Source organism: Echinops telfairi, unplaced genomic scaffold, assembly GCF_000313985.2.
Source record: "Echinops telfairi isolate 266 unplaced genomic scaffold, ASM31398v2 ScPeMD7_443;HRSCAF=831, whole genome shotgun sequence".
NCBI lineage: Eukaryota > Metazoa > Chordata > Mammalia > Afrosoricida > Tenrecidae > Echinops > Echinops telfairi.
This window is the reverse complement of record NW_022104341.1, coordinates 4,709,057-4,735,337: the sequence shown is the minus strand read 5'-3', so window position 1 is coordinate 4,735,337 and position 26,281 is coordinate 4,709,057. Positions and strand designations below refer to the sequence as shown.

The 26,281-nt window shown below is 39.2% G+C and overlaps 1 protein-coding gene across 3 annotated transcripts in view; it reads left to right on the top strand.

The window, feature by feature from the left end:
• The window catches only part of CEPT1 (choline/ethanolamine phosphotransferase 1), a 48,312-nt gene that overhangs the window by 12,079 nt on the left and 9,952 nt on the right, over nt 1–26,281 (top strand). For 2 of the 3 annotated variants that reach the window (XM_045292076.1, XM_004699193.3), the window contains exons 3-5: nt 3,203–3,350; nt 4,671–4,812; nt 17,186–17,270. In XM_045292076.1, the coding sequence (XP_045148011.1) occupies nt 3,203–3,350; nt 4,671–4,812; nt 17,186–17,270 (375 nt within the window). Of the gene's footprint in view, nt 1–3,202; nt 3,351–4,670; nt 4,813–10,704; nt 10,790–17,185; nt 17,271–26,281 lie in introns of all 3 variants that reach the window. The other variant, XM_045292075.1, reaches the window with a different exon arrangement.

The following is a 26,281-nucleotide window of genomic DNA, read 5'->3' as shown; positions in this document are numbered from 1 at the left end:
CCAGGCAAAGCCAAATAAAACAACAAAGGAAGTCAAAACCAGCAAAACAATAACAGCAGAAAAGCAAGAACAAAATAACAAAAAGAAAGCCATTGACAAACATGGAAAAGTCTATAAATAGTTCAAGGTCTGTTTGTTGGCCTTTGGTGTGTTTTCCAGTCGAGTCTGATGGGGTGTCACACTGTCTCCAGTTTATTTTTGGTATTCCCCAAAAGTTTCATCAGTCTGCTCCCCCTGCTGCTCTGCTGCATGCCCTCAGTGCCTCGGCCCAGTGTGATGGGGCCAGACCGTGCACTATTCCCGCACGGTGTCTCCATTGCTGTCCCATTGCTGTCGCAGCGCCATGGTTCAGTGAGGAATGCCACGTTGCATGGTGGGGCCAGCCCTACAGTCCTCCCTGTGCGTTGTCTGCTCTGAGCAGGAACATCGTCCTTGGGGCTTGGTGGGCCAGGATGTCCTCCCCTCCCTCTCCATCCCTTTTCGTGTCTTCCATGGGCTCTAATCCGACGCGCCCCTCTCCCCAAGCTGTAGCCCCAGTGCTGTCCTCTGAAGCGCATTCTCCTGAGTGCATCCGTTGAAGTGCATTCTCCTGCCGGCCCCGCAGACCTATTGGTTTCCTGGTACATGCTGGTATGTTGTATTCACGTCTCCCCCTACCCATGTCTTTTTTTCTTTCTTTCCCCCTCTTACTTAGTTGGTTGCCATATGTATCCCTGGATTGAGTTTAGCCCCTGCTATAGTTGCTGGACCTCACCCCAGGGATGAATGTATAGTAGCTTTTCCCCTATGTCCCGGTTTTTTGTTGTTGTGTGTTTGTTTGTTTATAAGCTCACCTCTGTGGACTCATGTTGCACTTGTCCTTTTGTGCTTATCTTGCTTCACTTGAAGCTCTCCTTTTTTTAATGTACAACATTTATAGGCCATGCCAGCAGTTCAATTCTAGCCTAGGCAAGAGAAGCTGTTCCTGAACAGCTGTACATATCTGACTGTGCATGTTTGAAAGATAATATCCTAAGCACTGTGTGTATTAGAACATCACTTCCCAGAGTGTTCTTCCTGTGGAACCTTGAAGAGAGGTTTGAAAATAAGTCCTGTCCTTGGCCTTATGGGACAATGCAGTCAATTGGCAGAACCTGGTTCACAAAAATCCTTGAAGTGAGTAGACTTTTAAAGTCTTACAAGCTTATGAGCAGCCATCTGAGACAACTACAGGTCTCTACTCACCAGGAACAAAACAGTAAGAAGGCAGCTAAAAAAGGTCAGAGAAGAAACTGATCTACATAAGCCATGGCTTCATCTATCGTGAGACCAAAACTAAATGGTGGATGTCTTTTACCACTGACCGGTCTGACTGGGTTTCCAGTAACACTTCTCACAGAGTATCTTGTTATTTGACATTTTCTATTTCCAACTGTGCCAGCCTGGCCGATAAACACAAGTGGGATTAACTGAAGGGCAGAGAGATAAATGGCTTGGTGAGCCTCATCTTTCTTGTCTCTCGCTCTTTGATCATCGGACCAGTGTGCGACTGCCTTGCTTGTTCTGTGCCTCAGTTTAAAGGTTACACTACCTGTGGGACGCCTAGCTTGTGGACTGTGTCGCTGTAAGTTGTGGTCCCTTTAAGGCATCTCTGGAGCTGGGGACTGGCGGTTGGTGACCTGGCTGGCACTTGGTGACCTACCTTGTGATTGGCTGCTGTGCTGACATAGCCTAGCTCTCTCTATAAATAGAGGAAGATCTGGCAGCAGACTAGACTTGAAGGACTGCTAGTCTCTCACAACTCTCTCTCACAGGAGTGAGTTGCAGTGAGCCATTTGTAGTGCTTTATAATTTAACTGTTTATTTCTTTTATTATATATTTATCTGTATATGATTTAACAGTTCATTTCTTGTTATATATCTATCTTTATAAATAAATATATTATCAGAAATTTGGTTTTATCTCTCTAGAGAACCCTGGCTAACACACCAACCATAGTAAAAAACAACAACTATGTATTAATCACATGTTTGGCAGGAATGAGATGCCAGAGAAGAGTAATGCTGGCTGTGTTGGTTAAAGTTAGTATCAACTTCACTAGGCCATGATTCTCAGTGGCTTGGCAGTTATGTAATGCTGTAATTGGGTGGTTTATGTAATGATGAAATTTGGCAATTATATAATGATGTAGTCCTCTGTTTTGCATAATGAGGATTTTTGCATAGTAATCTGATCTTTGGAACCTAACCATGCTGATATGTGAGGAGTTTTTGTAGATGTCCCTGAACAGATGGAAGAACAATGTGGAGCACATCTCAGATTCCTACTTAGAAAAGTAAACAAGAAGCTAGACAAACTGGAACAATAGAGAACAGAAGGCTTTTCTGAGACACTAAAGCTAGGTCTTTGAGTGAAATAACACATTGGTGCTTTATTTTCAAAATCTTCACTGTGCGACCAGAAGGTCAGTAATTAATCAAAAGCAAAGACGAGAAGACAAGATGTTAGGGAAACTAGAGTCCTAGAAATGGAGCAAACCAACACAGTTAAAACATTTGACACACTGTGGTACATCTAACATGGCTGAACAATTTGGGGGGAATTTTAAAATGGGAACCTAACTTACTGTGTAGACTTTAACCAAAAATTCAGTAAGATTTTAAAAATAGAATATCTCATGTTTCACTAGCTTTGAGAAATGGCAGCACTTCATGTCCCACTCTTTGTTACAGTATGCATTAGCGCTATTAAGTACTGGAAGAAGTCTGGCAGTAAAGAAATCTGTTTAGCATTATTTAGCCTATTGTTTCTCCCTTAAGTTTGGAATGAATTTTCCCCCTATATAATACTTGAAAATATCCCAAAAGATGCAATTTGGGATATCTTGTACTAAATTAGGCATTAATTGACTCTTAAATCTAAATGTTTGGAGGAGTCTTGTAGAAGTGCCCTAGACTAATGTCTCCTGGGGTTTTTGTAATGTCTTTGTGAAGTACTTTACCAGCATGTGCTTGAGGACCCCATAAGGCTGAGTATTTAATTCTCTTAGAATTCTCATTGTTTCAAAAAGGTCTCTGTGGTGTAGCTCTTGGGTCTTCTCTTGCAAAGCATCCAGTCTAAATACCTCTCAGAAGAATGAAGATAAAATAGCTGCGGGTGAAAAGGCGTTACGTGGTCAACAGTGGCCAGCATCTCAATTCCCCTCCTTCCCTTCCTCCGCAGGCACCTCTGTGGGCATATCTTGCTTGTGCATGTGGCCTTTTCATTTACCAGTCTTTGGACGCCATCGATGGAAAACAAGCCAGAAGAACCAATAGCAGCTCTCCTTTGGGAGAACTTTTTGATCATGGTTGTGATTCACTGTCAACAGGTACTGTGGGTTTTTAATATTAACCAGTTTCCAGCAGGAATGAAAGCGGTGTGCTCGATAGTGCTTATAAAAGGGTTGTGGTGTTATAATAGTTATTGGGATACTTTATTTTGTATTGAATTCTTTTGTTTCCTAAAGACCATGAAACTGATTACTATTTGTTTATTATTGGCAGTATTAAGCAAATTAGGAATTAAGTTTTATTTCTATATGTTATTTTTAATCTTAAATATTGTTTTGTCATCTGTTTGTTTACAGAGCCTTAAGGTATAATTGTCATTGTGAAGTATGTGACAGTACAATAGTGGAAGCCTAGTTAAGTAATTTGTGGTCTTTACAGTTAAGTGAATATGTTGTATGCCTTTGAAATTATGCTATAAAGACATTGAATAGATAACTGATATGTGCTTGACTAAAAAAGACTTTGAAATTTAAACGTTTAAACGCTACACAAAAGTGCTGACAGTAGATGAGTTGACTATAGTTTGGCAACCTGTTTACTTTCAGTATTTGGCACATTTTAAATATAATAGTTTGGTATATTTTATAGGACAAAGATATTTAGAAATTAAATGATAATTTCTCACTAGTTTTCTTGACAGAAGCTTCACCTGATTTAGTTCTTCAATTGTTTTCTTATAATTTGGTATACCATTTAAAAGATTTAGAATGAAGCAAAACCCTTTGATTGGTTTACCTTGAATCCAGATTTACAGGTATAGGCGGTGCATTTTAAAACCACTGTCTCAATATCCAGACAGCAGCCAGCTTAGTAGAAGAGGAGCAGCTAAGCTCTGACACAAGTCAAGGAAACCACAAAACCTCCACTGAGTGAAAGCTGGCTTAGTGTTTTTAAAAGCTGCTATAATTTATAACTAGGTGAATATAGAGCGGCAAGTAACCTATTTTTTATGTTAAAGGGCAGTCATATTTGCACTGTAGTGTGAATCTCACACCATCTGCTAAATCAGAAACAAACGGCTATCATTTAGAAGTGAGTAGGATTATCCCTGCCTTTGTTTGTATTTCCTCATGCCTTTTAACTTTTACTGCCTTATCACTAAGTTGGGAAAATACTCTAAAGCATGTTAAAGTATTTTAGTTGCTTTAAAGAACTTTGATTCCAACCAAGTGTTTTCATGAAAGAAGAGATTAAAATGTAGGAAAGAGATGATGTTAGGATTGTATCTACTTTCCTGTTGTTGTAAATAGCTGGGAACAGATTGTATGCTCACAGTATACTTCTCATCTAAAACCGTTTGTAGTTCAGTTAAATGCGCTGTGCAGATTCTTCTGTTCAGTGTGCTCTTTTCTCTGCAGTTTTTGTGGTTCTTGGAACCTGCATTGCGGTGCAACTGGGGACAAACCCTGACTGGATGTTTTTCTGCTGTTTTGCTGGGACATTCATGTTCTATTGTGCACACTGGCAAACATATGTATCAGGAACACTGCGATTTGGAATGTAAGTAGCACATACCAGTGTTTCAATTTTTCTAGTCCCACTGTGATGAATGTTGTTTATAGGAATTTGAGTATTAGGGCCTAAGCAAATGACTAAATTGGTTTTACAAATAAAATATTAGGCTCATATTAAAAACTGTTAACTAATAATGTTTGTCATATGTCTTTGAGCCACTGCATTTTTTAAAAGGAAATATCAGAAATTTCCAGGCAGTATTTTCAAAGCAGCCGGAAAGCAGTAGCCCCTTCTCACTCATATCTGTCTGCCTGTCCCACAATAAATTTGCTTCTTTTCTTCCTGCTATCCTTCACTCTAGCTCCAAATGTTATTTTGACATATAAAAATGTACTTTCAGGAAAGATAAGATAGCTTCTAAGAGCAAAGACATCATACTAGGTTTTTCTTGTCACAATGTTTATTTATCTAAATATATAGATAGACAAGGGGACTTAAAAAGTTCATAGAGAGGTTCTATTTTCATTCCATTTTCCCATGAATTTTTGGAAGCTCCCTCATATATAAGCTCTTAATAGTTCAGCTGACATGAGAAAATGCTGTAGACTATTATTGCCAATGAAATACCTGAGATTTGGGGAAATTATATACAAACTCATTGCTACAAATTATTTCAACCTGGTGATCAGTACTTTCTCATAAATACTTATTAGTCAACCATCGAGTACGGATAGTATTGTTATAGGTATTTAATTCAGTATCACATCTTTTTTACAACACAAGTTATTATTATTTTTTTAAATGGCATAGTATTCAAAGAGAAAGGATTTGAGGAAACACTGTTACGTGAAGTGTCAAAATGCGACTATGGCAGATGACGGGAACGTTTTAACCTAGTCATGAGTGAAGATGGATCATTAATAGAGTTTTAATTTTAGAGTTCTGGTGAATTTAAAGCAGTCATGGTGATGTAGTGGCTTAATCATTGGACTGCTCACAGGTGAGCCGTTCGTTAGAACCCACCAGCCACTCTCAGAGAAAGATGAGGCAGTCTGCTTCTGTTAAGATTTACAGCTTCGTAAACCAGCGGTTCTCAACATGGGTCGAGACCCCTTTGGGAGTCACCCAATTTTTAACAGTAGCAAAATTACAGTTATGAAGTAGCAATGAAAATAATTTTGTGGTTGGGGGGTACCACAACATGAGGAACTGTATTGTGTTACAGCATTAGGAAGGTCGAGACCCACTGTCATAAACTCTGTGGAGCAGTTCTGTTCTGTCCTTTAGGGATACATAGAAATTCAACTGTTATTCAAGTGCATCTGACTTTGACAAGACATACTGAAGTAGAATTGAAGATCATTAATGCTTTGTTAACTGTTTAAAAGGCATGTCTTAAAATACTTTCAAGGTAATAGAGTTTAAAGAATATGTTAAAGACACATCTTTGATTTTCTTACTAGATTCAGTAGTCGTCATGAGTGTTTGAAAACTCTATGCTGGTGCATGTATCAGTAGCTTATAGCATTATCAATGTTAATAAAATAATTGAAGATATGTGATGCCACAAAAAAGTAATTTAATGTGCAGATGCTTTTCTTCAATATTTCCTGTCTTTATATATCTTTCTCTAAACTCGGTAAACCAAAAAGTGTAGTAGACTTGTAACATCACTTGGCTTACCCTGATTCAGTATTAACTTTTAATGATGTTAATGTTTTCAGATATAGTAGAATTTATGACAGCTGCATTTCACATAGTTGTATTTCATTATGATCTTACCTGTTAACTTACAAGCCCTTATTTTAAAAGCTTATTCATCTTTGAGCTCTAATCCATACTTTTCCCATTGAAATAAAGTGACACTGCCATCCTGGTGGGAAGTACAATGAAAGAATTAAGTCATAAAATCAGAGGAAGAGTAAATAGACAGTATTTGTAGGAGTGATTTGATATCATGGCTTTCTACTTGCCGCTCTTCAAATTTTCCTCCTGATGTGCTTTTATTGATGAGTGTTCTGTGCGGAGGACTAGACGCAGTCCCATGTGGTTCCATCCTAAGCTGCCTGTGGGGAAGGGGCAGGAGAAAAAGGTTGGAGAAGATCCAGATTTGATGTGCTCTGCCAAGAAAATTGGGCTTTTATCCTGATCTTTGGGGAATTTAAGTAGGTTCTAAAGAAAGGGAATGACAAAAATTCCTTTTAGAAAAATTAATCTGACAACATAGTGGAGGAATTGGGCTGTGTCACAAATAGGGAAACTCAAGAGAAAGTGCCATTGTAATTGAAATGAGTGAGGGAGCCTCAGCTCAGGAGTGGCAGCGTTACTGGAGAGAACCGGACGGAGAGGAAGAGGATGGAAAGAGATAAGAGGAAGAATCCATCAGAAGGAGGAGGTGGAGACTGGGATGACTCCCAGGTATCTGACTTGAGTGGTTGGATGGAAGGTGGAGAAAGCCATGTTGACCCATGTTGATGCCTGTAAATTAAAAGTAGGCAAGTGTATGCATGGAAATAATGATAAGGCTTCGGAAAAGTCTTAAATTGTTCTTCACGAACAAATAGAACAGGCAAATATAGTATCGTAAATATTGAAATAAAGTTTGTATGTGTCAGAGACAAAGTTCAATCTTATTTTGCGTAACTAAGGAAGAACTAGTTCAACTTTCAAAGGTAGTTACTAAGATTTTTAAAAAATCATTTGCTTTTTTCTTAGTGGAGAAAAGTGAAAACAACGTTAGATACAGAAGAATCTTATTTTAAAACATTTTTACTTGATTCTTTTAATAAACTTACACATGAGTTTAAAAAATTGTGTTAAGGAAATCAAATTGTTTTACTCTTGTTAGCTGCTATTGAGTCCACCCCCTAACTCACGGTGACTCCGGGTAAAACAGAATGTGGTCTGCTGTTGTGACCTTATAGGGTTTTTATTGCCCAGTTTTTTGAAATAAATTGCCAGGCCGGTCTTCGTCTGGAAACTGCTAAAACATGTTCAACAACAGAGCAACATGCAGGACTCCACTGACAGACAAGTGTTGCTGTACACAAGGTTCATTGGCTGAAAATCAAACCCAAGTCTCCCACATGGAAGGCAACAATTCTAGCGGACCACTATGGCTTCTTTCAATAACTTCAAAATATAGAATGTCTCCCCAAAAGAGATTTTGGTATCTTGAACAAAAAATAGGCACAGTAACTTTAATAATGAAATATTTCTGTTCAAAGTAGAAGTCTAGTTTTGTGAGAAAGGAAATATTCTTTGTATAGGCCCTTCTCTGAAATGATGAGCTCTATCTGTCAGCATTTTACTCCCATCCCAGCTAAAAGCTGCCTGGCACACAGAATTCTAGTCCCTGTCGCGTCCAAACAGAGCACTTCCTTAACTAGCAAGTGCTTCTGGATGACCACACAGAGGTCTGATGGAGATGAGCACAGCTCCTTGGCACCACTTTGGGTCCATTGCAGCCCTTCCGGGTTTTTATTGGCTTGAGAAAGAAAGACTGGAGAGGGAAATGGGATTAGAAGCTGGAATTTCACAAAAAGACTGGCTTCCATAATACAGGCTCATTTGTAAGCATTTGTAAAACATTCTTTAAAATGTGTATGGATTACATTTAATGGAAGAGTTCACATTTTTCTTTTAATACCTGTACCCTCAATTTCTAGGTATTTTTAAAGATGCAACTTTAGGTGTATGTATAGAATCTTTTTTAGGAATTAAATACATAGAACCCTAAACACTCTTTAAAAGAGTTATTTATGTAAAACATAGGTCTTGAAATGGTTTATGACAGGTAGACTTATTTAAATGATCTTTCTGGGGGGGGTGGCAGTACTCTTTATGTTCTCAGGGGAAAAAAGTGGTGGTAAATGTAATGTAAGCCACGATATCTTGTTCAAAAGTTAACACTACATTGCCTTGATTGTGTGGCTTGGACAAAGCCCACCTCTTTCCTGGGCCTTCAATCATCTCCGAGGTTCCTCGCGTGAAGCCTGTGAGTCTGCTCGTTTTTACAGATGTTAACTCTTTGTATTATTGCTTAAAATGACAGCAGGGAGAGTATTGATTTTTTACTGCTATTAATTTTTTAATTCACCTTATTAAGATTTTACATTTATATTCATTAGAACTAAAAATGTATTTTTCTATGTAACTTCTATAATAGCTTTCCATGTTTTCTTTTCTGTAATTAAATAGTTAATAAGCTATGTATTCTATGTGTTTAGTTCGTTAGGTTATGTACTTAGTTCATCTCCTTGTCCAGGTCAGAAAATCCAAACCCACTGCTGTGGAGTCTTCCAACTCATAGCAGCCCTAGAGGGCAGAGTCGAACTGGCCAGTAGGGTTTCCGAGGCTATAAATCTTGATGTAAGCAGACTGCCTCATCTTTCTCCTGTGGAACGGCTGGTGGGTTTGATCTTGAATTGGCCGATCAGACTATGTTTCAGTTAGCAGCTAAGAGGGCGTTAGCCACTGGTCTACGAGGACCTTTTTTAATCTGAGGTAGTGACTTCTGGAAACACTTATTGCAAGACCTCTGTTAATATATGAGAGAGCTTCAAAACGTTTGTGGAGAAATTCCATTACCTTTTAATTCCATTAATTTCTTAACACCCACCTGTTAAATACACTTTGTCTTTGGAAACTTCTCATGAATCTTGCATATGATCTGCATATTTTTATATGGCTAAGGTTTGTCACATGAATTATTAAATGTCAGAAATTTTCATTTCAGTTACCTGCTTTTGCATGTAATTTTTCTCTCAGAAGTGATTCATTCATTTGGACATTAACTCTGCCCATTTAATTTTATCTCATTGTTATAGATAATATCCCTAAAACAACTAACTCAATTATTGATATGAATGTAAAACCTAGATAGAAATTTAGGCCATCAGATCACCAAGTACAGTTTTGGTTGATGAGTGCTATAGCGTCGATTCTGACTCAGGCTGCCCTAATAGGCCGCCCCAGAAGCATTTTCTAAGCTGAAGTCTCTGGGAACCGAGCATAGGTCTTTTCTCCCATGCAGCCACTCGTGAGCTTGAATCCCCAGTGTTGCTAGGCTGCCAAGTGCTTCCCGTTGCTCCTCAAAGGCCCTGTTTCATTCCTCTGGTCTCAATTTTTATTAATATATTTTTTTGAAGTGTAATCTGTACTGTTACCCTTTTCTTTCACTTTCCAAGTTATACTGCTCTAGTGATTTTACTGGACGTTGGACAGGCTTTCCCACTAATAATCTGACCCAGTCTAATGGAGAGTTACAGTGCTGGTAGTTACGCTGCTGGTGTGGAATTCAGGGAAGAGAAAGGAAGAAGGAAAATAGTCCAAGCTAGAGTTTTTAGGAAGCAAGACAGAGGTGGCCAATTTAACTTTTGCTCCAATCATATACCAAAAACATTTATGCACTAATTTTACTGAGCAGAAGTAAGAGTGTGGTGAAGTATGGGGCAGTGGATGGAGAGCTGTATAATGAACGATTTTCCCAACATGTAAATGACTGTACAGTGAGCTACCAAGGAGCGTTCCTCTCCAGTGGGAAGTCTGAGGAGGTTCATACGTTTCAGGAACCGGCATCACAGGCAGTGTTTACCAAGTGATATTTACCACTCCTGCGTGACTGAGAATTGCCCTCATATCTTAGTGCTAGTGCTTCTAACTTCATTTACAAGTCATTTATTTGTTTGATGTGTTATGGTTTCAAGTTTTAAACATTTCTATTTTGAGTACAAAATTGTGTGTGTGTGTGTGTGTGTGTGTGTGTGTGTGTGTGTAAGGATACTACTAGTATTGTGGAAATTGTCATTGAATCTTTAGGTGCCTTTTTAAGGAGAATGCTACCTTGTAATCTGTTTTTGCCACCTGTTTTAGTAGGGCTCTTTAGTGAGAGTTCTGAGTAAAGTTATTTTGAAATGTTTGTCTTCCTATGCATAGATTCGATGTTACAGAGTCCCAGACCCTAATTATAATATGCCAGCTTCTCACAGGAACCCTGGGGCCTTGGTTCTGGAGCTTCACGGTAACTGTTAGATGATGAATCCTGCTGCCAATGAACGATGGTGTGAACTCAATAAAGACAGCACCTTTGTCATGCACAGAGTCATTAAAAAATGAAAAGTAACAGTTTTCCTGGTGGTATTTCACAGACAAACAGGCTATTAGAAAACAATTATTTCTTAACTTAAAATAGGGCAATAAAAATCCACCCTATTGAACAAATTTTTGAAAAGTAACATTTCTGATGATGGTAGTGCTAAAAACAAGTCTATATTTCTAAGTATCTAACATCCTTTTTAACTATAACATATTATATATTTTAGTATATGTTAAAATATATAATGTTATATATTTATTAAGATATATTAAAATGTATAATATATATAAAGAAATACCTTTCCACCATTAAATAGAATGTTTTTGGTATTTATATCTGGAAAACAGGATAAAGCAAGCAGAGTTTTCCTTACACAAGTAAGTTATAAGGACTCCTTTAATGGAGCGAAGAATCTGCTTAGTGTCTTCTTTAGCATATCCTATAAGCAATCTAGTCCTAGTTTTTCTGCTTGGATTTTTAATGGTTTGGATTTAAAATAATGCTAGACGCGATTCTCATTTCTGTTTTCTTTGTTTATTGTTTTCTTCTATGCTCTGCCTTCAGAACTAAGAATCCTAGCTTTCATGCCTCTGAAAACATTTCTTAAACACCCTCCTTTTCATTTATTTTCTTGTTAATACATATTTTCTTAAGATAGTATTAAGTATAATAGGCCTTTTTATCTCTGGATTACAATTTTGACTATGACTTTTAAAAGGTAGCAGTGATTTTATTAGGAAATGAGTAGCCCGTTTGGGTAGTCCGCCACCCTCCACACTAATGTGAGTGGTGTATTTACTAGAACATTAAGCTTTGATGCAGTTCAAGCAGTTCGAAGAACATCTGGAAACCTGATAGATAATTCTAGCAATATAAGGCTGCGTTAAGATTCCTGGATTTGAGGGTTCTATGTTCCCCACCCCCCACAAAAAGGAATTTAAAGGGTCTTCTATTGCTTTAATAGTGTGATTGGCAGCAGAGTACTTCTCTGTGCTAGAGTATTAAAAGCCCCATCTTGAAGTATACGGCTGTCTTGGTGATAGCAAGTTAAAGCCTTGTGGTAATTATTTTCCCCCTGTTGCTTGGTAGACTAAATATTAAAAGAGTCAAAGAAAGCATATACATGGCACTCCATATATCCTTTACGACTCTGCTACTAATTATTTCTAGACCTTAGGAAAAATGACCTAGCTTTTCTGATTAAATGTCTTCATCTATAAAATGATGGCACTCATTTCACCTCTCAGGGTAGGTGTAAAGGTTAGAGGAGTTAATGGTGTACTTTGATCATTACAGTGCCTGGCATATAGTGTCAGTTGTCATTATATTAATTTTAAGACCCTTGTTAAATCTGGAAACTTCCAATAGTTTCCGGATTTCTTCTAGAGTTTGTTATGCTGGTTGGAGAGAAAGACTAGATCAGTGGCCCCTGGCTTACTCATTTTACTAAATTAAGTGAGAGGACTCCTGAATTCATTTTCGCTTTCTCTGGAGGTTATGAGGGTCCTTTTTATTTGAGGCTTAAATTTGAATTCCTTTTCTATGAGGTGAGGAGACTTTTTCTATTCTAGCCTTTGGCTATATTTTTCCCTTACTCAGTCACTTGCTGAACTTTTTCTTTTTAATATGGTCAGGTAACTTTAAGATCATTTGGTAGGTAATACTGTTTTTAGTAATTTAGCTTACCTCAAATAGATGCTTAAACTTGTCTGCTTATATATAGCACCTGGATTAAAAACACTCATCAGTCAGCTCTCTGGCTAATGGTATTTAATAGTAAACATGAATCTAAACTTGCCCGCTCAGTGTGGCCCTTACCAGTGGTAGAAAAGTACAATATTGGAAGGCAGTAAGTTGACTTTGTAGACTAACCTTCTGGCCCCACCTCTTATTTTCTTGGTAAAGTCATTGCACAGATGACTTTTTAGAGATATATATGAATTTTTAAACAGCTCACAAGTTGAGTGTAGAAATCAGAATTTCTTTGACGTTGTCGTCACTCCTACTCAGGGTTTGTGCTCTGGAACAAGAGACAAATGCACCCACTCCAAGATGGAAGAAACGGGCTGGGCAGTTGGCACAGCAGGGAGTCTGGCAGCCCAACAAGCCTACTGCCTTCCAACTTGTGACCAAAATGCACCGAGCTTATGTACTGTTACACCGGGATGCACATTTGGAGGGAGTAGTGTACTTTTTTCAAGTATCTTCCATCACTCAAATCAAAATAATCACAAGATGTAAATGTTGACTATGATTATCAGATAAAACAGTAAGAGTACCATTAATGATGCACAAGCAATCTTCTTCCATATCTTAAAAACCCTTAGAGTTTAGTTATAGTCCTCCAGACAGAATATTCCAGATTGCCAGCCACATACAAATGAGCAGTATAGAAAGATATAAAAATTCCACATGGGGAGCAAATGTGGTGTAAGTTAGGCTAACTAAAACAAAAAAGTAGTGTCCTATGATAGTACTCTAGTAGGTTGTATTATGAATATACCCCTTGTGCATATTTTGTTAGCCAAGCTAATACTAAAAACAACCCTGTTGTTGGATTGCTTCCAACTCATAGCCACCATATAGAGCGGAGCAGAACTGCCTCCCTGAGCTCCCAAGTCAATGATCTTCACAGAAGCAGACTGCCACAGCTTTGTCCAGAGCAGCTGGTGTGAATGGTTACCAGACACGTACTTTAAATGGACCACCGGGGCTCCTTAGCCAAACTAATAGCCTAAAGTATAATACAATTATATTTATTACTTGTTTAATAAAAAACGTATGTTTAGAAGTTAGTTACAAATTTGTCTCTGGTGGATATGTCATATGTAGACAGAAAAGAAATAGATTAATTTGTCTTTTTTTTATTGTAGAGAGGGGGAGTTACAAAAATTCCTGGGGAAAATTGATGAATACACTTATCAACTTTCACAGAAAATCAGCTAAATCTCTTTGTATACTTCAGTTAATACTGAGTCTTGTGCGATTCAAACCAAATACATGTCTCAGGTTTATATCTGCACCCAGAAATGAAAGTGAAACATTCAAAATAGAAAGCTTCATTACAATTGTGCAACATAGAGTTGAGAGTTGTTACCCCATTTTATCACTTTTAAAAGCTATTTTGTTCTTCTGATGCAGTAATTACTCTGATCAGGGGAGTTTCCTATGCTGCCTTTCTGTGATGGTAAAGGCTCCTTGAGAGCCCCACTCCCCCTGGAGATAGTCTCTGTTCCCCTGGTTAGAAGTTAAAATTGCTCATGTTTACTGAAGACACTTTGTGCACTCCGTGTTTTAATCACTTGGCCATTAGGGTATTGTAAGGGATAACTGACCCAGGAAGTCTATTGTGGATGTTGAAGGTTATTTTGACTTTGAACTGCTGCATTGATATCTTCCCCATCCCATTAGAAAAATGGGACTAGTAATGGTTTGCTCCTTTCCATCCAGCTCCCCCACCTCGCACACACACCTGACACAACCAGCAAGAACATTGAATTGTTGTAGTAACAAGTGTGTTTTGACTAGAGTGCACATTATTGTTACCAACAGCAATGGAGGGAATCTTTTTTTCTTTTCTTTTGACAATATGAAATAAATAGAAATGCAAACTTATTGTAAAGTAATACCAGTCAAGGTGTTCACTTACCTTCATGGTTACCCGAACCCTCAAAAATGTTTGGCGTGGTTTGCCCCTCTTAAAACTCCTAGGTTGAGGTCATCTATTTTCACGGACATGTAGATAGATCTATCACTCCTCCACCATCAATCCATGTGCCTTGAAGGGCGTTTTTGTGTATGTGATGATGATGGTTGTTTTGTTTAGTCCCAGTACTTAGACTACCACCCATTATTCTCCATAATCTTACGTATAAAATGTAGTGATTACATAAATAATACATTCTTTTGTAATTTTCACCATTCTAGATAACTGTTTCTTGCATGACCAAAATAGATTAAAATGAGCCATTTTCTAACGTTGGAATTAATTTAGCCCATAGTAAGAGACCTATTAGTGGAAAGGGGGAGAAATGAACCATCATGTAACATAGCTCTCTTCTAAACACAGTCTTTTAACTTGTCACTCGTTGTTCATTTCCGTGCCTGGGAACAGCTGCACACCCACACTCTTGCTCATTGAGACTGAAGATGTAGAACATGCTTCCAGGAGTGGTGATAGGCAGGTCTCATGGTTCAGCTTGGGGAGAGCAGGAGGTGACTCATCCTGAAGTGCTAAGTCAGTTAAGAAAACAGATAATATATTCCTAGCTAACTACCAACTGGTAAGTAAGTTTTTCACCCTGGCCCTCTCTCCTAACATTAAAGCACTGTTGATATAAATATCATGACAATATCTGATTGGTTAGAAAATTTTGTCTTCCAAAATTACCAAACAGGATATTCCATAAAACTTTTCTAGGAAACCCAATATGGAGCTTTGTAAAGATTTTTCATGTTTCCTATTCTCTTTTACATTCACCCGAGGTACAGAGATTAACTGCATGAGGTTCCCTCTATTTTTATTTTGTAATTCTATACTTCTGGCCCTTCCCCTTCCAAAAGGCTACTTCATATATCCAGAAAAATGTAAGATGTCTACCCTCCTCCACCCAAGACAGAGTCGATCATCTTTGACACCTGCTTAGTCTCCTGAATCTGCTCCTGAGTCTAATCCCTTTTATTGGCAACACCACTCACCAGGTCAGCACTACAGATTCTTTCAGCCTAACTCAGTCCATTCTCTGTCTCCATTGAATGTGTATGTCAAGAGAAGTGCACCACACTACATGTTTGCAATGTAACAAGCTTCTGTTTAAAAAGCAGAAGGAAACACGGCCCAGGTTTTTTCAGTAGTGAGAGACTGGTTCCAATCCAGTTATTATGGGCATGAGATTACTTTTCTGAAGTTCACATAGGTTGTCTACTCTAAGTATCAGTTTTAGAAATGGGGTCTCTATCCTGCTTTAGGAATGAACCCCTTTGCTATTGTTGGTGTGATTTTCTTAGACTAGTTACTTGTTTAAAAAATGTACCTTAGGTAAGTTTTTACTTTATTTTAAAAACTAGCATTATGAAAGAGGTATGTAGTGGAAAGTCTTCTTCCTCACCTTATCTCCCAGATTCCCAGTTTCCACTGTCCCCCCAAAAGGTGACTACTTCTCTTAGTTTATAATGTATCCTTCCAGAAATTTGTTACTGGCAAAAATAAAACCAATACTTGTTGTCCTCTTACCATTATGCAGCTTTCCTTTTCACTTAATACATTTTGGATATTTTTTCATCTCACTAGATAAGAAGCTGCCCCACTTTCTTTTAAAGCTGTAACATATTTCGTTTTTATGGAAATACTAAATTTATGTGACCACTTCATCGAGAGATTTTTTAAACTTGATTATACATGATATTATCATGAAGAGCCTTGTACAAATATCACTTTGTGCAAGCATAGTTGTAGGATACAGTGCTCAAAGTCAAAGGTGTCTGGCCCTAGTCGTCTGAGAATGATAAGCACAGGATTCTGTGACATGCTAGTCTACAGAAGGGAACGCCAGCTTATGCTTTGCTCCTCAATCTTTTGCCAATATCCTTTCTTTTCTTTTCTTTTCTTTTCTTTTCTTTTCTTTTCTTTTCTTTTCTTTTTTTCTTCAGACTTTCAGGCTTCTAATTTCTCCTGCCCTGTTTTTGCATCAGGTTTATCTCTTCTTGACTATGAAATAATCTTCGGCAACCCTAACATGTAATTCTTGACTTCTCTCTGAATAGCCTTTTTAGACTCTTAGGGTGGCTCCTCAGTGAGAATAGTCATCTGATCAATAACCCAGGTGAATGTTCCGCACATGTGCCATGGCAAGTGTTAAGTGAAGTCACCTAATAGCGGTCAGTTTTGCAAGGCCGCAGTGATAAATATTGCTTACCATTCTTCCCATCTGACACCACAAAGCACTTGCTTGAAGATTTCATGTTATCCGGCAGTGCAATCTAATTCCCTGCTTGACATTTGAAATTCATCCCCAGCCCCTTTGTGTTTGGTGGGAAAGGTTAAGGTATAGTTTAAGGCCCAGCTTCCATTGAAGCAAACTTTTTTTTTTTTGTAAAGGAGGGGTTTTTATTGCTCTGTGAAATTCATCAAATTAAATTAAAAGGCTCTGGATTGTATTTGATTTTGCTCATAACAAATTTTTGATGCCTCCTTTCCCCTTCAATATTTGAGATTTTTTTCCCTATTGTGCATGATAGAGGAATGCTGCTAAGCTTGCAAGTAATTAACTTGAATTTGTTTTGAGTAATTCTGCTTTTTTTTGGCTTTTTGTACCTAATCAGAATTGATGTGACTGAAGTGCAAATCTTCATAATAATCATGCATTTGCTGGCAGTGATTGGAGGACCACCTTTTTGGCAATCTATGGTAACTGTTCACATTGTGTATCCCATGTAATGCATGCTGATGTTGCTTGTGTTTTCTAAAATAATATATAATCCAGTTAAAGGATAATATGTATTTATTGTACTCTTTCCCGGAATGAACAGTCCTGGAGCCAGTAGGATGCAAACTTCACTAGGGTGAAGGTATGATACATTGTACCATTTGGAGTTCTGTGGTACATTAGATCTGTTCCATTGCTTTTGTTGTTGAAGTCCGGTGAGAATCTTAAGTTGTTACTGCCGTCCTATTTTACAGGTAAAGAAACGGGAGATCGTGGTGTAAAAGTTGGCAAGCCAATGACAGGATTGACTTCCCTATTTCAATTACATCAAGTAGAATTGTACAATTGCTACTATAATCTGTTTCTGAACATTCTTTTTTCTACGTGGGCACCTAACATCGTTTCCCTTTTGCCCTACTCCCACCACTGTACCCTCACCGTCCCCTTATTCTACTTGCTGTCCCTATAGGTTCATCAGTTCTGGGTTTCATCCACCGAAAAGTGGAAAAGCATATCACACCGCTTCACGAGGTCACTCTATGAACAGACAAAAGCCAAACAACACTGTATACCCCAAAAATACAGATAAGGGAATCTGCTGAGAAAGTTTTAACTGTTCAAGTTCGATTTATGCCTTTGATCTATATTCCACTCTTCCGAGCACTGTGTTTAGTGATCACTTTCCTCCTGTCCCTCAGTTTTAGATGGGGAAGGTTCTCCAGGTTTATTTCCAAGTAGTCCACAAATGGATCTTGAGCTCCCGCTGTCCTCCGTCACCTTCTGCCCACCCGAGTCTCGCAGTTCAGGCTCGGATACTGATCCCTCCTTCTACTTTGATTTCTATTCCAGTCCTCCCGTGGCTGATGATAGTGTGGTTCTTCCATATGGACTTAGTCGACATTCCACTCAGATGGCTGTCTGTTAGGAGACAAGCCTCCAAGACCCCAGACGCTATTTTATCTGACAGCCAGGCACCATCTAAATTCTTCACATTTGATATAACACCTATACTATAATTTGTTGTACTGTATTGCTATATTATCTTCTGTCCTCCTGAGGGTGAGTATCAAGCAAAGCCGTGATGTAAGAATTAATTGTTATTAAGTTGGAGCTAGGATTTTAATGTGAGCCCCAAACCCATTCCTGGATCTGTCTTTTTTTTTTTTTTTTTTTTTCGGCCTTTTAATTTGCTATAACTTGGGAGTTCATACATATATCATTCCATAGTTCAGTCATGTCCAACAGAATTTTACAATTGCTACCATAATCACTCTTCAAACATACTCTCCTTCCTTGACATCATCTCCTTTTTACCACCCCCTACCCCTCTATATCCAAAATCCTTGTTCCATTTGCTTTCCCTATAGGCTCAACATCCCTGGCTTTCGTTTACCGAAAAACAAATAACACAGTTCACTCCCAATGGCAACACACCACTGAGATACACCCTAATATGAGCAAACATAAGCAAAATGGAATGTCTGTCATAGGATTGCCAGAGTAAAAGGTATCTTAGTACAGCATGTAGGTCGTTGATGTAGCCAGACCTTGTTTGCCCACCAACCAGTAATAGTACAGCACTCTTGGTACAGCTGTCTTCTGCTTCCTCAGACACCATGCATTTTCCGCCTTAGTCCTCAGGTTCCAAGTGTGTCTGAGGTAGGGTCCAGTTCACACAGTGGAGTTTCTGCATGGGGTCTCACTGATGTAACCTCTGGAGGATGCCATGTACCCTGAATATCCAGGATTCAGTATCCCAGCATTCCATGGAACCTGGCCTGGGCTCTAGGATACCCCCAGGTGTCCTAGTTCAATGTCTATCTGCTGCACACCACTAAAGACATCCCCCCACCTAGTGTTCTCAAATACATCCTCAGTCACCTCTCCCCCCACCTGGAAGTCAGCCATCCCTCCCTTCCCACTAAGAGATATACACCTACGTTGCCCCAAACATTACCATTCCCTCTCCTCTCCCCTGCACTGCCCTTCCCATCAGTAAGCCTCATCCTTCTGACAGGGCTGCCTCCCTCTCCTTGGACCTCACACCAGGTCCATGTGGCAACCACTCAGCAGACAACATTCTCCCCCCCCCCCACCAAAAAATTCTGATCACAGGTGTCATGAGGCACCCTCCTGCCAAGTGACTTACACTATACTACCTGGAGTGATGGTGTGTGTTTCATTGGCACTGGTCTGCCTCCTTACCAGACTGTCTGGTTGAGCCTTGTACCCATTCTGCTGCTTGTTCCTACCGCAGTGGACTCATGGGATTTGGCTTTTTATGCCTGACTAACTTAACATAACATCTTCCATATCCCTCCAAGCCTAGGTGTTATATGGTTTCATCAATATTTTTTAGGGATGTGTAATATTCCATTGTGTATATGTACCAGAGTTTTTTATCTGCTCTTCTATCGATGGGAATTTAGGCTGTTTCTAGCTTCTGGCTATTGTGAATTGTGCTGCAGTGAACATGGGGGAGCAAATGTCTATTTGTGATCTAGTCTTATTTCTTTGGGGTGTATGCCCTGTAATGGTATTGCTAAATCATACTGTCATCTGTTTGACGTATCACCATATCGCCTGTGATCCTGATAGTTTGGGGCTTGAGCCACCTTGAGTTTGTTTGGGGGCATGGAGTGAGATATGGCTCTTGTTTCATTCTTCTGCAAGTGGATATCCAGCTTTCCCAGCACCATGTATTGAAGAGGGCATCTGCTTCCCGTTTAATGCTTTGGGGCCTGTGTCAAAAGTCAGTTGTCTGTATGCAGATGTTTTTATTTCTGGGTTTTCCGTCCTGATCCCTTGGTTTCAGCATGTGTCATACCAGTACCAGGTGGTTTTGACAACTGTGGCTGTATTGTAGATTGTGAGGTCAAGAAGTCAAGAAATAAGGCCACCTACTTTGTTGTTCTTGAGAAGCCTGTTCTGGGCTTCTTCTCTTTCCATGTGAAATTGGTCATCAGTTTTTCCATTTCTTTGAAGAATGATGCTGCAATTTGGATTGGGACTGCATTGAATTTGTATTGCTTTAGGGAGTATTGAGGTTTTCACAATATTGGGTCTTCAGATCCACAAACACAGAATATGATTCCATTTGTGTCGATCTCTTTTGATTTCTTGTAGTGATGTTCCATAGTGTTAGATTTATTCCTACGTATTTCTGCTTTTGGGGTGACTATTGTGAAAGGTACTGATTCCTTGATATCTTTTTCTGTGTTCCCAGCACTGGTATATAGGAATCCAATTGCTTTCTGTTTGTTAATCTTGTATCCTGCTACTCTACTAAACTCTGTTGTTTCCAGCAATCCTGTTGTGGACCCCTAAGGATTCTCAATATATAAAATTATATTGTTTGCAAATCGGGAAATTTTCACTTCTTCTTTATCCAATTTTACACCCTTGATAATCTTGCTGTTGTCTTAGGTACTGGCTAGGACTTCCAGCGCAATGTTGAATAGAAGGGGGGTAAGGGACATGCTTGTCAGGCTCCCTTATTCAGTGGAAAAGTTTTCAGCTTTTCTCTATTGAGTGTAATATTGCCTATTGGTTTTTCGTGTATGACCTTTATTGTATTGAGGATTTTCCCTTCTTATCCTATCTTCCTGAGAGTCTTTTTAGGAGTGGGTGTTGGATGTTATCAAAAGCTTTTCTGCGTCAGTTGATATGATCATATGGTTTTTGCCCTTGTTCATAGGGTGGATTATGTTGATGGCTTTTCGAATGTTGACCAACCATCCCTGCATCTCTGATATGAATTCCACTTTGATATGCTGTTGGGTTCTGTTTTGTTGAAGATTTTGCATCTATGTTCACGAGAGAGATTGGTCTGTAGTTCTCTATCCTTGTGGGGTCTGTGCCTAGTTTTGGTATCAGTTTTATGCTGGCTTCATAGGATGAGTTTGGGAGTTTGCTGTCCCTTTGTATGTTCTGGAAGAGTTTTTGTAGGCTTGGTGTCAGCGTTTCTCTGAATGCTTGGTAGAATTCTCCTGTGAAGTGATCTGGACTGGGCCAATTTTAGTTGGGAGTTTCTTGATGATCTTTTCTATTTCTTGTTTTACTATGGGTCTGTTAAAGTTCTTAATACCCATATGTGTTAATTTGGGAAGAGAGTGATTTTCCAGGTATTTGTCTATGTCCTCCAAATTAATGAATTTGTTAGAGTACAGTTATTTGTAGTATTGCATTATTCATCTTTTTATTTCATTAGGGTCTGTTGGGTTTTCCCCTGTTTCATCCAGAAATCTAGATATTGACATGCGCTCCTTCTTTTCCTTTCTTAAGTTTGCTAGTGGTTTGTCGATGTTGATCCTTTGAAAGAACCAACTTTTGCTTTGTTGATTTTTTCCATTGTTCTGTTTTCCAGTTGATTTTTCTTCGCTCTAATTATGATTTCTTTTGCTATTGGGAGGCTTCTGCTGTTGACTATTCTAACTGCTGGAGGTGCTGTGTTAAGGTGCTGACTATAATCTCTGCTCTTTTTTCATGTGCGCATTTATTGCAATAAAGTGACTTCTGATAATTGCCTTTGCTGTGTTCCATAGGTTTTGGTATGTTGTATTGCCATTATCATTTGCTTCTATGAATGTTCTAATTTGGGCTATTACCTGTTCTTTTTTGAGAAGTGTGTTATGGTGTCTCCAGGTGTTAGTCTTTGTGTTTTTGTTCTTTCTGTTGTTGATTTCCAGCTTTTTGGCACTGTGGTCAGAGAAGATGGTTTGAATTGTCTCTGTGTTTCAATTTTCTCAAGCTTGCCTGGTGTCCGAACATGTAGTGTATTTTTTAATATGAGCTGTGTGCATTGGAGAAGAATGCGGGGCTTTTTTTTTGCTTGTTGGTTGGAGATCTGGAAATGTTTAGGTCAAGTCGTTCACTTGTGTTTTGCAGCTCTTCAGTTTCTTTATTGAGTTTCCCACCTGTTCTATCTTTCTTTGAGCATGGTGTATTGAAATCACCTACTATAATTGTTGATCCAGTTTTGTTTGGGTTTTATTTCTTCTCTTTAAAGGATTTAGTTGATGAATTCCTAGGGTCTTTTGTTGGGCGCATGTATGTTTACTATGTTTATAGTTTCTTGGTCTGTTGATCACTTGGGCATTATGCATTTCCCATTTTTCATGTACCTTGAGGTCTATTTTGTCAGAGTTTAGTATTGCCACCTCTGCTTTTTTTTATATTGCCATTCGGTTAGTAAATTTTTTGCCATCCTTTGACTCTCAGTCTATTTTTGTCAGTGAGTTTGCGATGTGTCTCTTCAATGCAGCGTATCGATAGGTTTTGTTGTCTACTCCAGTCTGCTCTCTTTGTCTTTTAATAGGTGCGTTTAAACCATTAACATTCAGAGTAAATAAACCTAAATGTAGATTAGTTGCTGAGGCAGTTAATTTATTGTGCCAACCTGGCCGATAAACACATGTGGGATTAATTGAAGGGCTGAGAGATAAATGGATCAGCGAGCCTCGCCTTTCTTGTCTCTTGCTCTTTGATCATCAGACCAGTGTGTGACTGCCTTGCTTGTTCTTTGCCTCAATTTGCAAGCTATGCTACCTGTGGGACACCTAACCATGGACTGTGTTGCTGTAATTTGAGGTTCCTTCAAGACCTGCTTTACCACACCATTGGAATTTACATCTCTTGATCTGGGGACTGTCGGATCCTGTCATCTGGCTGACTGTTGGTGACCTACCTGCCTTGCTGTTTGCTGCCTTTGCCCAGATATCTTGAATTGCTCTACAGAGGACTACCCGGGAGCCCTCAAGACTTGAAGGATTGCTAGTGTCTCACAACTGTCTCACAGGAGTGAGTTGCACTGAGCCATTTGTACTGTTTTGTAATTTAATTAACTGTTTATTTCTTATGTTATACATCTGTCTATCTGTATAAATATATATAAAATTATTAACATTCTGCTTTTATTTCTCCAGAGAACCCTGTCTAACACAGTTGCTGTCATCTAGTATTATTTGTGTTTGATATTTTCTTTCTTCCCCTTTTACAGGGTGGTGTGTGTATTAGTGTATTCATGTCATTTTTCCATTGGATCTGTAATATTTGGAGTATTTTTTCAGTGTGTTGGTTTCTGGGTGGTGTTAAACCCTGTGGTGGTCTCACGTTTGTGTGCCGCAGTTGGTTTTCTGCCCATTAAGAACTGAAAAAAGTATTTTTTGTAATGCTGGTTTTGTTTTCTCAAATTCTCTAAATGTTTCCTTATTTTATAAAATGTTTATTTCTCCTTCAAGTTTGACTGAGAAGATAAAGGATTCTTGGATTGCAGTTGTTGTCTTTCAACTTTTGGAATACATTGCTCCAATTTCTTCTTTACTTCATTTTCTCTGTGGAGATTCTGAGTTTATTCTTACCTGTTTACCTTCATATGTGACTGCTTTTGTCTCTCTAGCCACTTTGATGATTCTCTCCTTTCCTTGAAATTGGATAATTTGAGTACTTTATGTCTTTATTTTAGGGAGTGGGAGCTGGGGGTGGGCACAGATCTATTCTGCTTCCTGAGTGGTTAGCATTTCCTCATTTGTGATATGGGTAAATTTCTTCTGAGAATTCCCTTACTGTTATAACTGTAGGCTTCTTTATTTCCTCCTGTTCAGGCATCCCAATAATTTGAAATTTTTTTTTTTTCTTCATGGAATCCCACATCATCTTCAGACTTCCTTCAGATTCTTTTGCTTGTTTGTTTGATTCTTTCTCTCATTTGTGGAATTCTGGTTGGTTATCGTTGAGATTACTGATTTGGTTTTCCATGTGTTTCTGTTCTATTGGTGACATCATTCACCTTTTTCTTTATTTCTGCTCCATTATTCTTTACCTCCTGGATTTCCCTTCAGTATAAGGATTCTTGGATCTCTATTTTTTTCATTGGTTTTCAGGATTGCTCCCCTAATTTCTTGTATGGCCTTAAACAGGATTCTCGTGTATTCTTTCTCTGTCAATTCAAGGGCAGCTTCTGTGTAAACTGTTGGGGTTGGGTCACCTGTAGTAATTGGCTTTGGTTTTGCTAGTTTTTTTTTTATGGTAGCTGCTGGTTTTGGCTGTTGTTTGCGTCACATTTTGGTTGATCTGAAGGTGGTGCATAGGCTTCTGGGAAGTCTGCCGGGGGGCTGGCTCTTTTAGGAGAATGTCGGATAGATGCTGTAGAACATGTGTGTAGATGAAGATACAGTGTTCGTTGGATGAGTAAGAGGATTAGGTATAGGTACTCAGGAGTATGTTTTAAGGGGTGGTATTAATCGTAGGAAGCCTTCCCGTTGAGTATAGTAATATTTAATGAGTTGAAGAAGTGGGTTTGGGAGATGTGTTCAGTTAAAGGAGAGTGTGTGTTACTGAGATGGGGGAAGCAGGTTCCAGAGGTTATGATGGTTGGGTTAAAGGAGGAGTATATTGAATCTAGCTGAGTCCCTTATCGATTGATCATATATATTATGTAGAAAGAGTGCAATCCTTCCATTATTGTGCTTGTAACAATGGATTCCTGCACAATTCAGAATTATCCACTCCTTATGTGTGGTCCTAGGGTGGAGATGGGCATTTCTGTTGGATTCCCCTGGGAAGAGGGGTTTCTGATCAGAGGGCAATACGGCTAATGACCTTGGGCCTCAGTTCTGCAGGTACCTAGTCTGCATTGGGAAAGTCGCCGAGAACCTGGAAATACCAGGTCCTGTTCCTCTGGCAGGGTAAGGAGTTTGTATTTCCTTACTCAAAAGAAAACAAGAACCAATCTAACAACCTCCTGGAGCCCAGACTCTCTTTCCCACTGGGCTGGATCCCTCTCCAATTGTTGGGGCTCTTTATCTATGGAGCACAGTCAAGCCTTTGCTACCAGGGGAAGGAGCTAGGTCTCAGCTAGGGACTATCCCCAGAGGGAGCTCTCCTGGTTCCAGTGTCCAGGGCCTCCAGGAGTCCACTCGGGTGTCCATGGGATACCCCTCACTGGTAGAGTGTCTTGGGGTCACCTCCCATGCTGGTGAGTCGCTCAGCTGAGGTTGGGGGATGGGATAGAGACTGGGAGTTGCCACCCCACCAACAAGGGAGGAGGCAAGGTGTAGGCAGGTGTAAAATAAAAAAATTTTTTAAAGAGCTCTGGCCAAAGTCAGGAGTCCCAAAGAGCCTTGCTGTCAGCCAGAGACAGACCATTGTAATCTTGTTTATAGGGGATCGAAGTTGATACTTTGCCCGTTGACCTCCCTATAGACACGACCTGAGTTTGTACTGGGTGCAAATACCTTAGTTGTTCCATGACAGGGAATTTCTTCCCTGGCTTTTTGAATGTTGATGGGGGTCTTCTCCCCCTTACACATAATTGGTATTTTTGTCTTTATATTAATATGATCTAATCCTTACCACCTTAGGGTGATTTATTTTTGTAGTTTTCGTTGGGTTTCCCAGCTGTGAAGCACAGGAAGGGTGGATATATCATGATAATAACTGATACAGGGTGTTATAGGGAATGCTGCGGGGTGGAGGATGATAGGGAGGGAGAGGGAAGACTAGAACTGATCATGATTACACAAATCATTTTAGAGGTGATTTAACCAGGGGGGGGCGGGCCGTGGGCAGAGTGCTGTAAGATAGATGTGATAGTGATTGTACAAGCCCCCTTGATATGATTGAACTATTCTGTTGTGTGATATGTAAATAATTATATGCCAGTTAAACTGTTGGGGTGAAAAAGTGGATATGCAGGCCCGCGCTGTGCAAAGGGGCCGTGTTCATGACGAGCATAGCTGCGCTCTCCCTGGGAGAGCTGACAGAAGGCCCAGTCCCTCCAGTCCCCCAGCTTGACCTCCTCCCCTGTAAATCCGGCTATCACACAGTGGGCAACCCTATGTTGGTGCCATCTTCCCAGAAGTCCCCAACCTTGTGTCTTATACTGACTTTTTTTTTTTATTGTTTATTGTTTTTTTTTTAAATTTAATTTTATTTATTTTTATTTTTATTTTTTAACATTTTATTAGGGGCTCATACAACTGTTATCCCAATC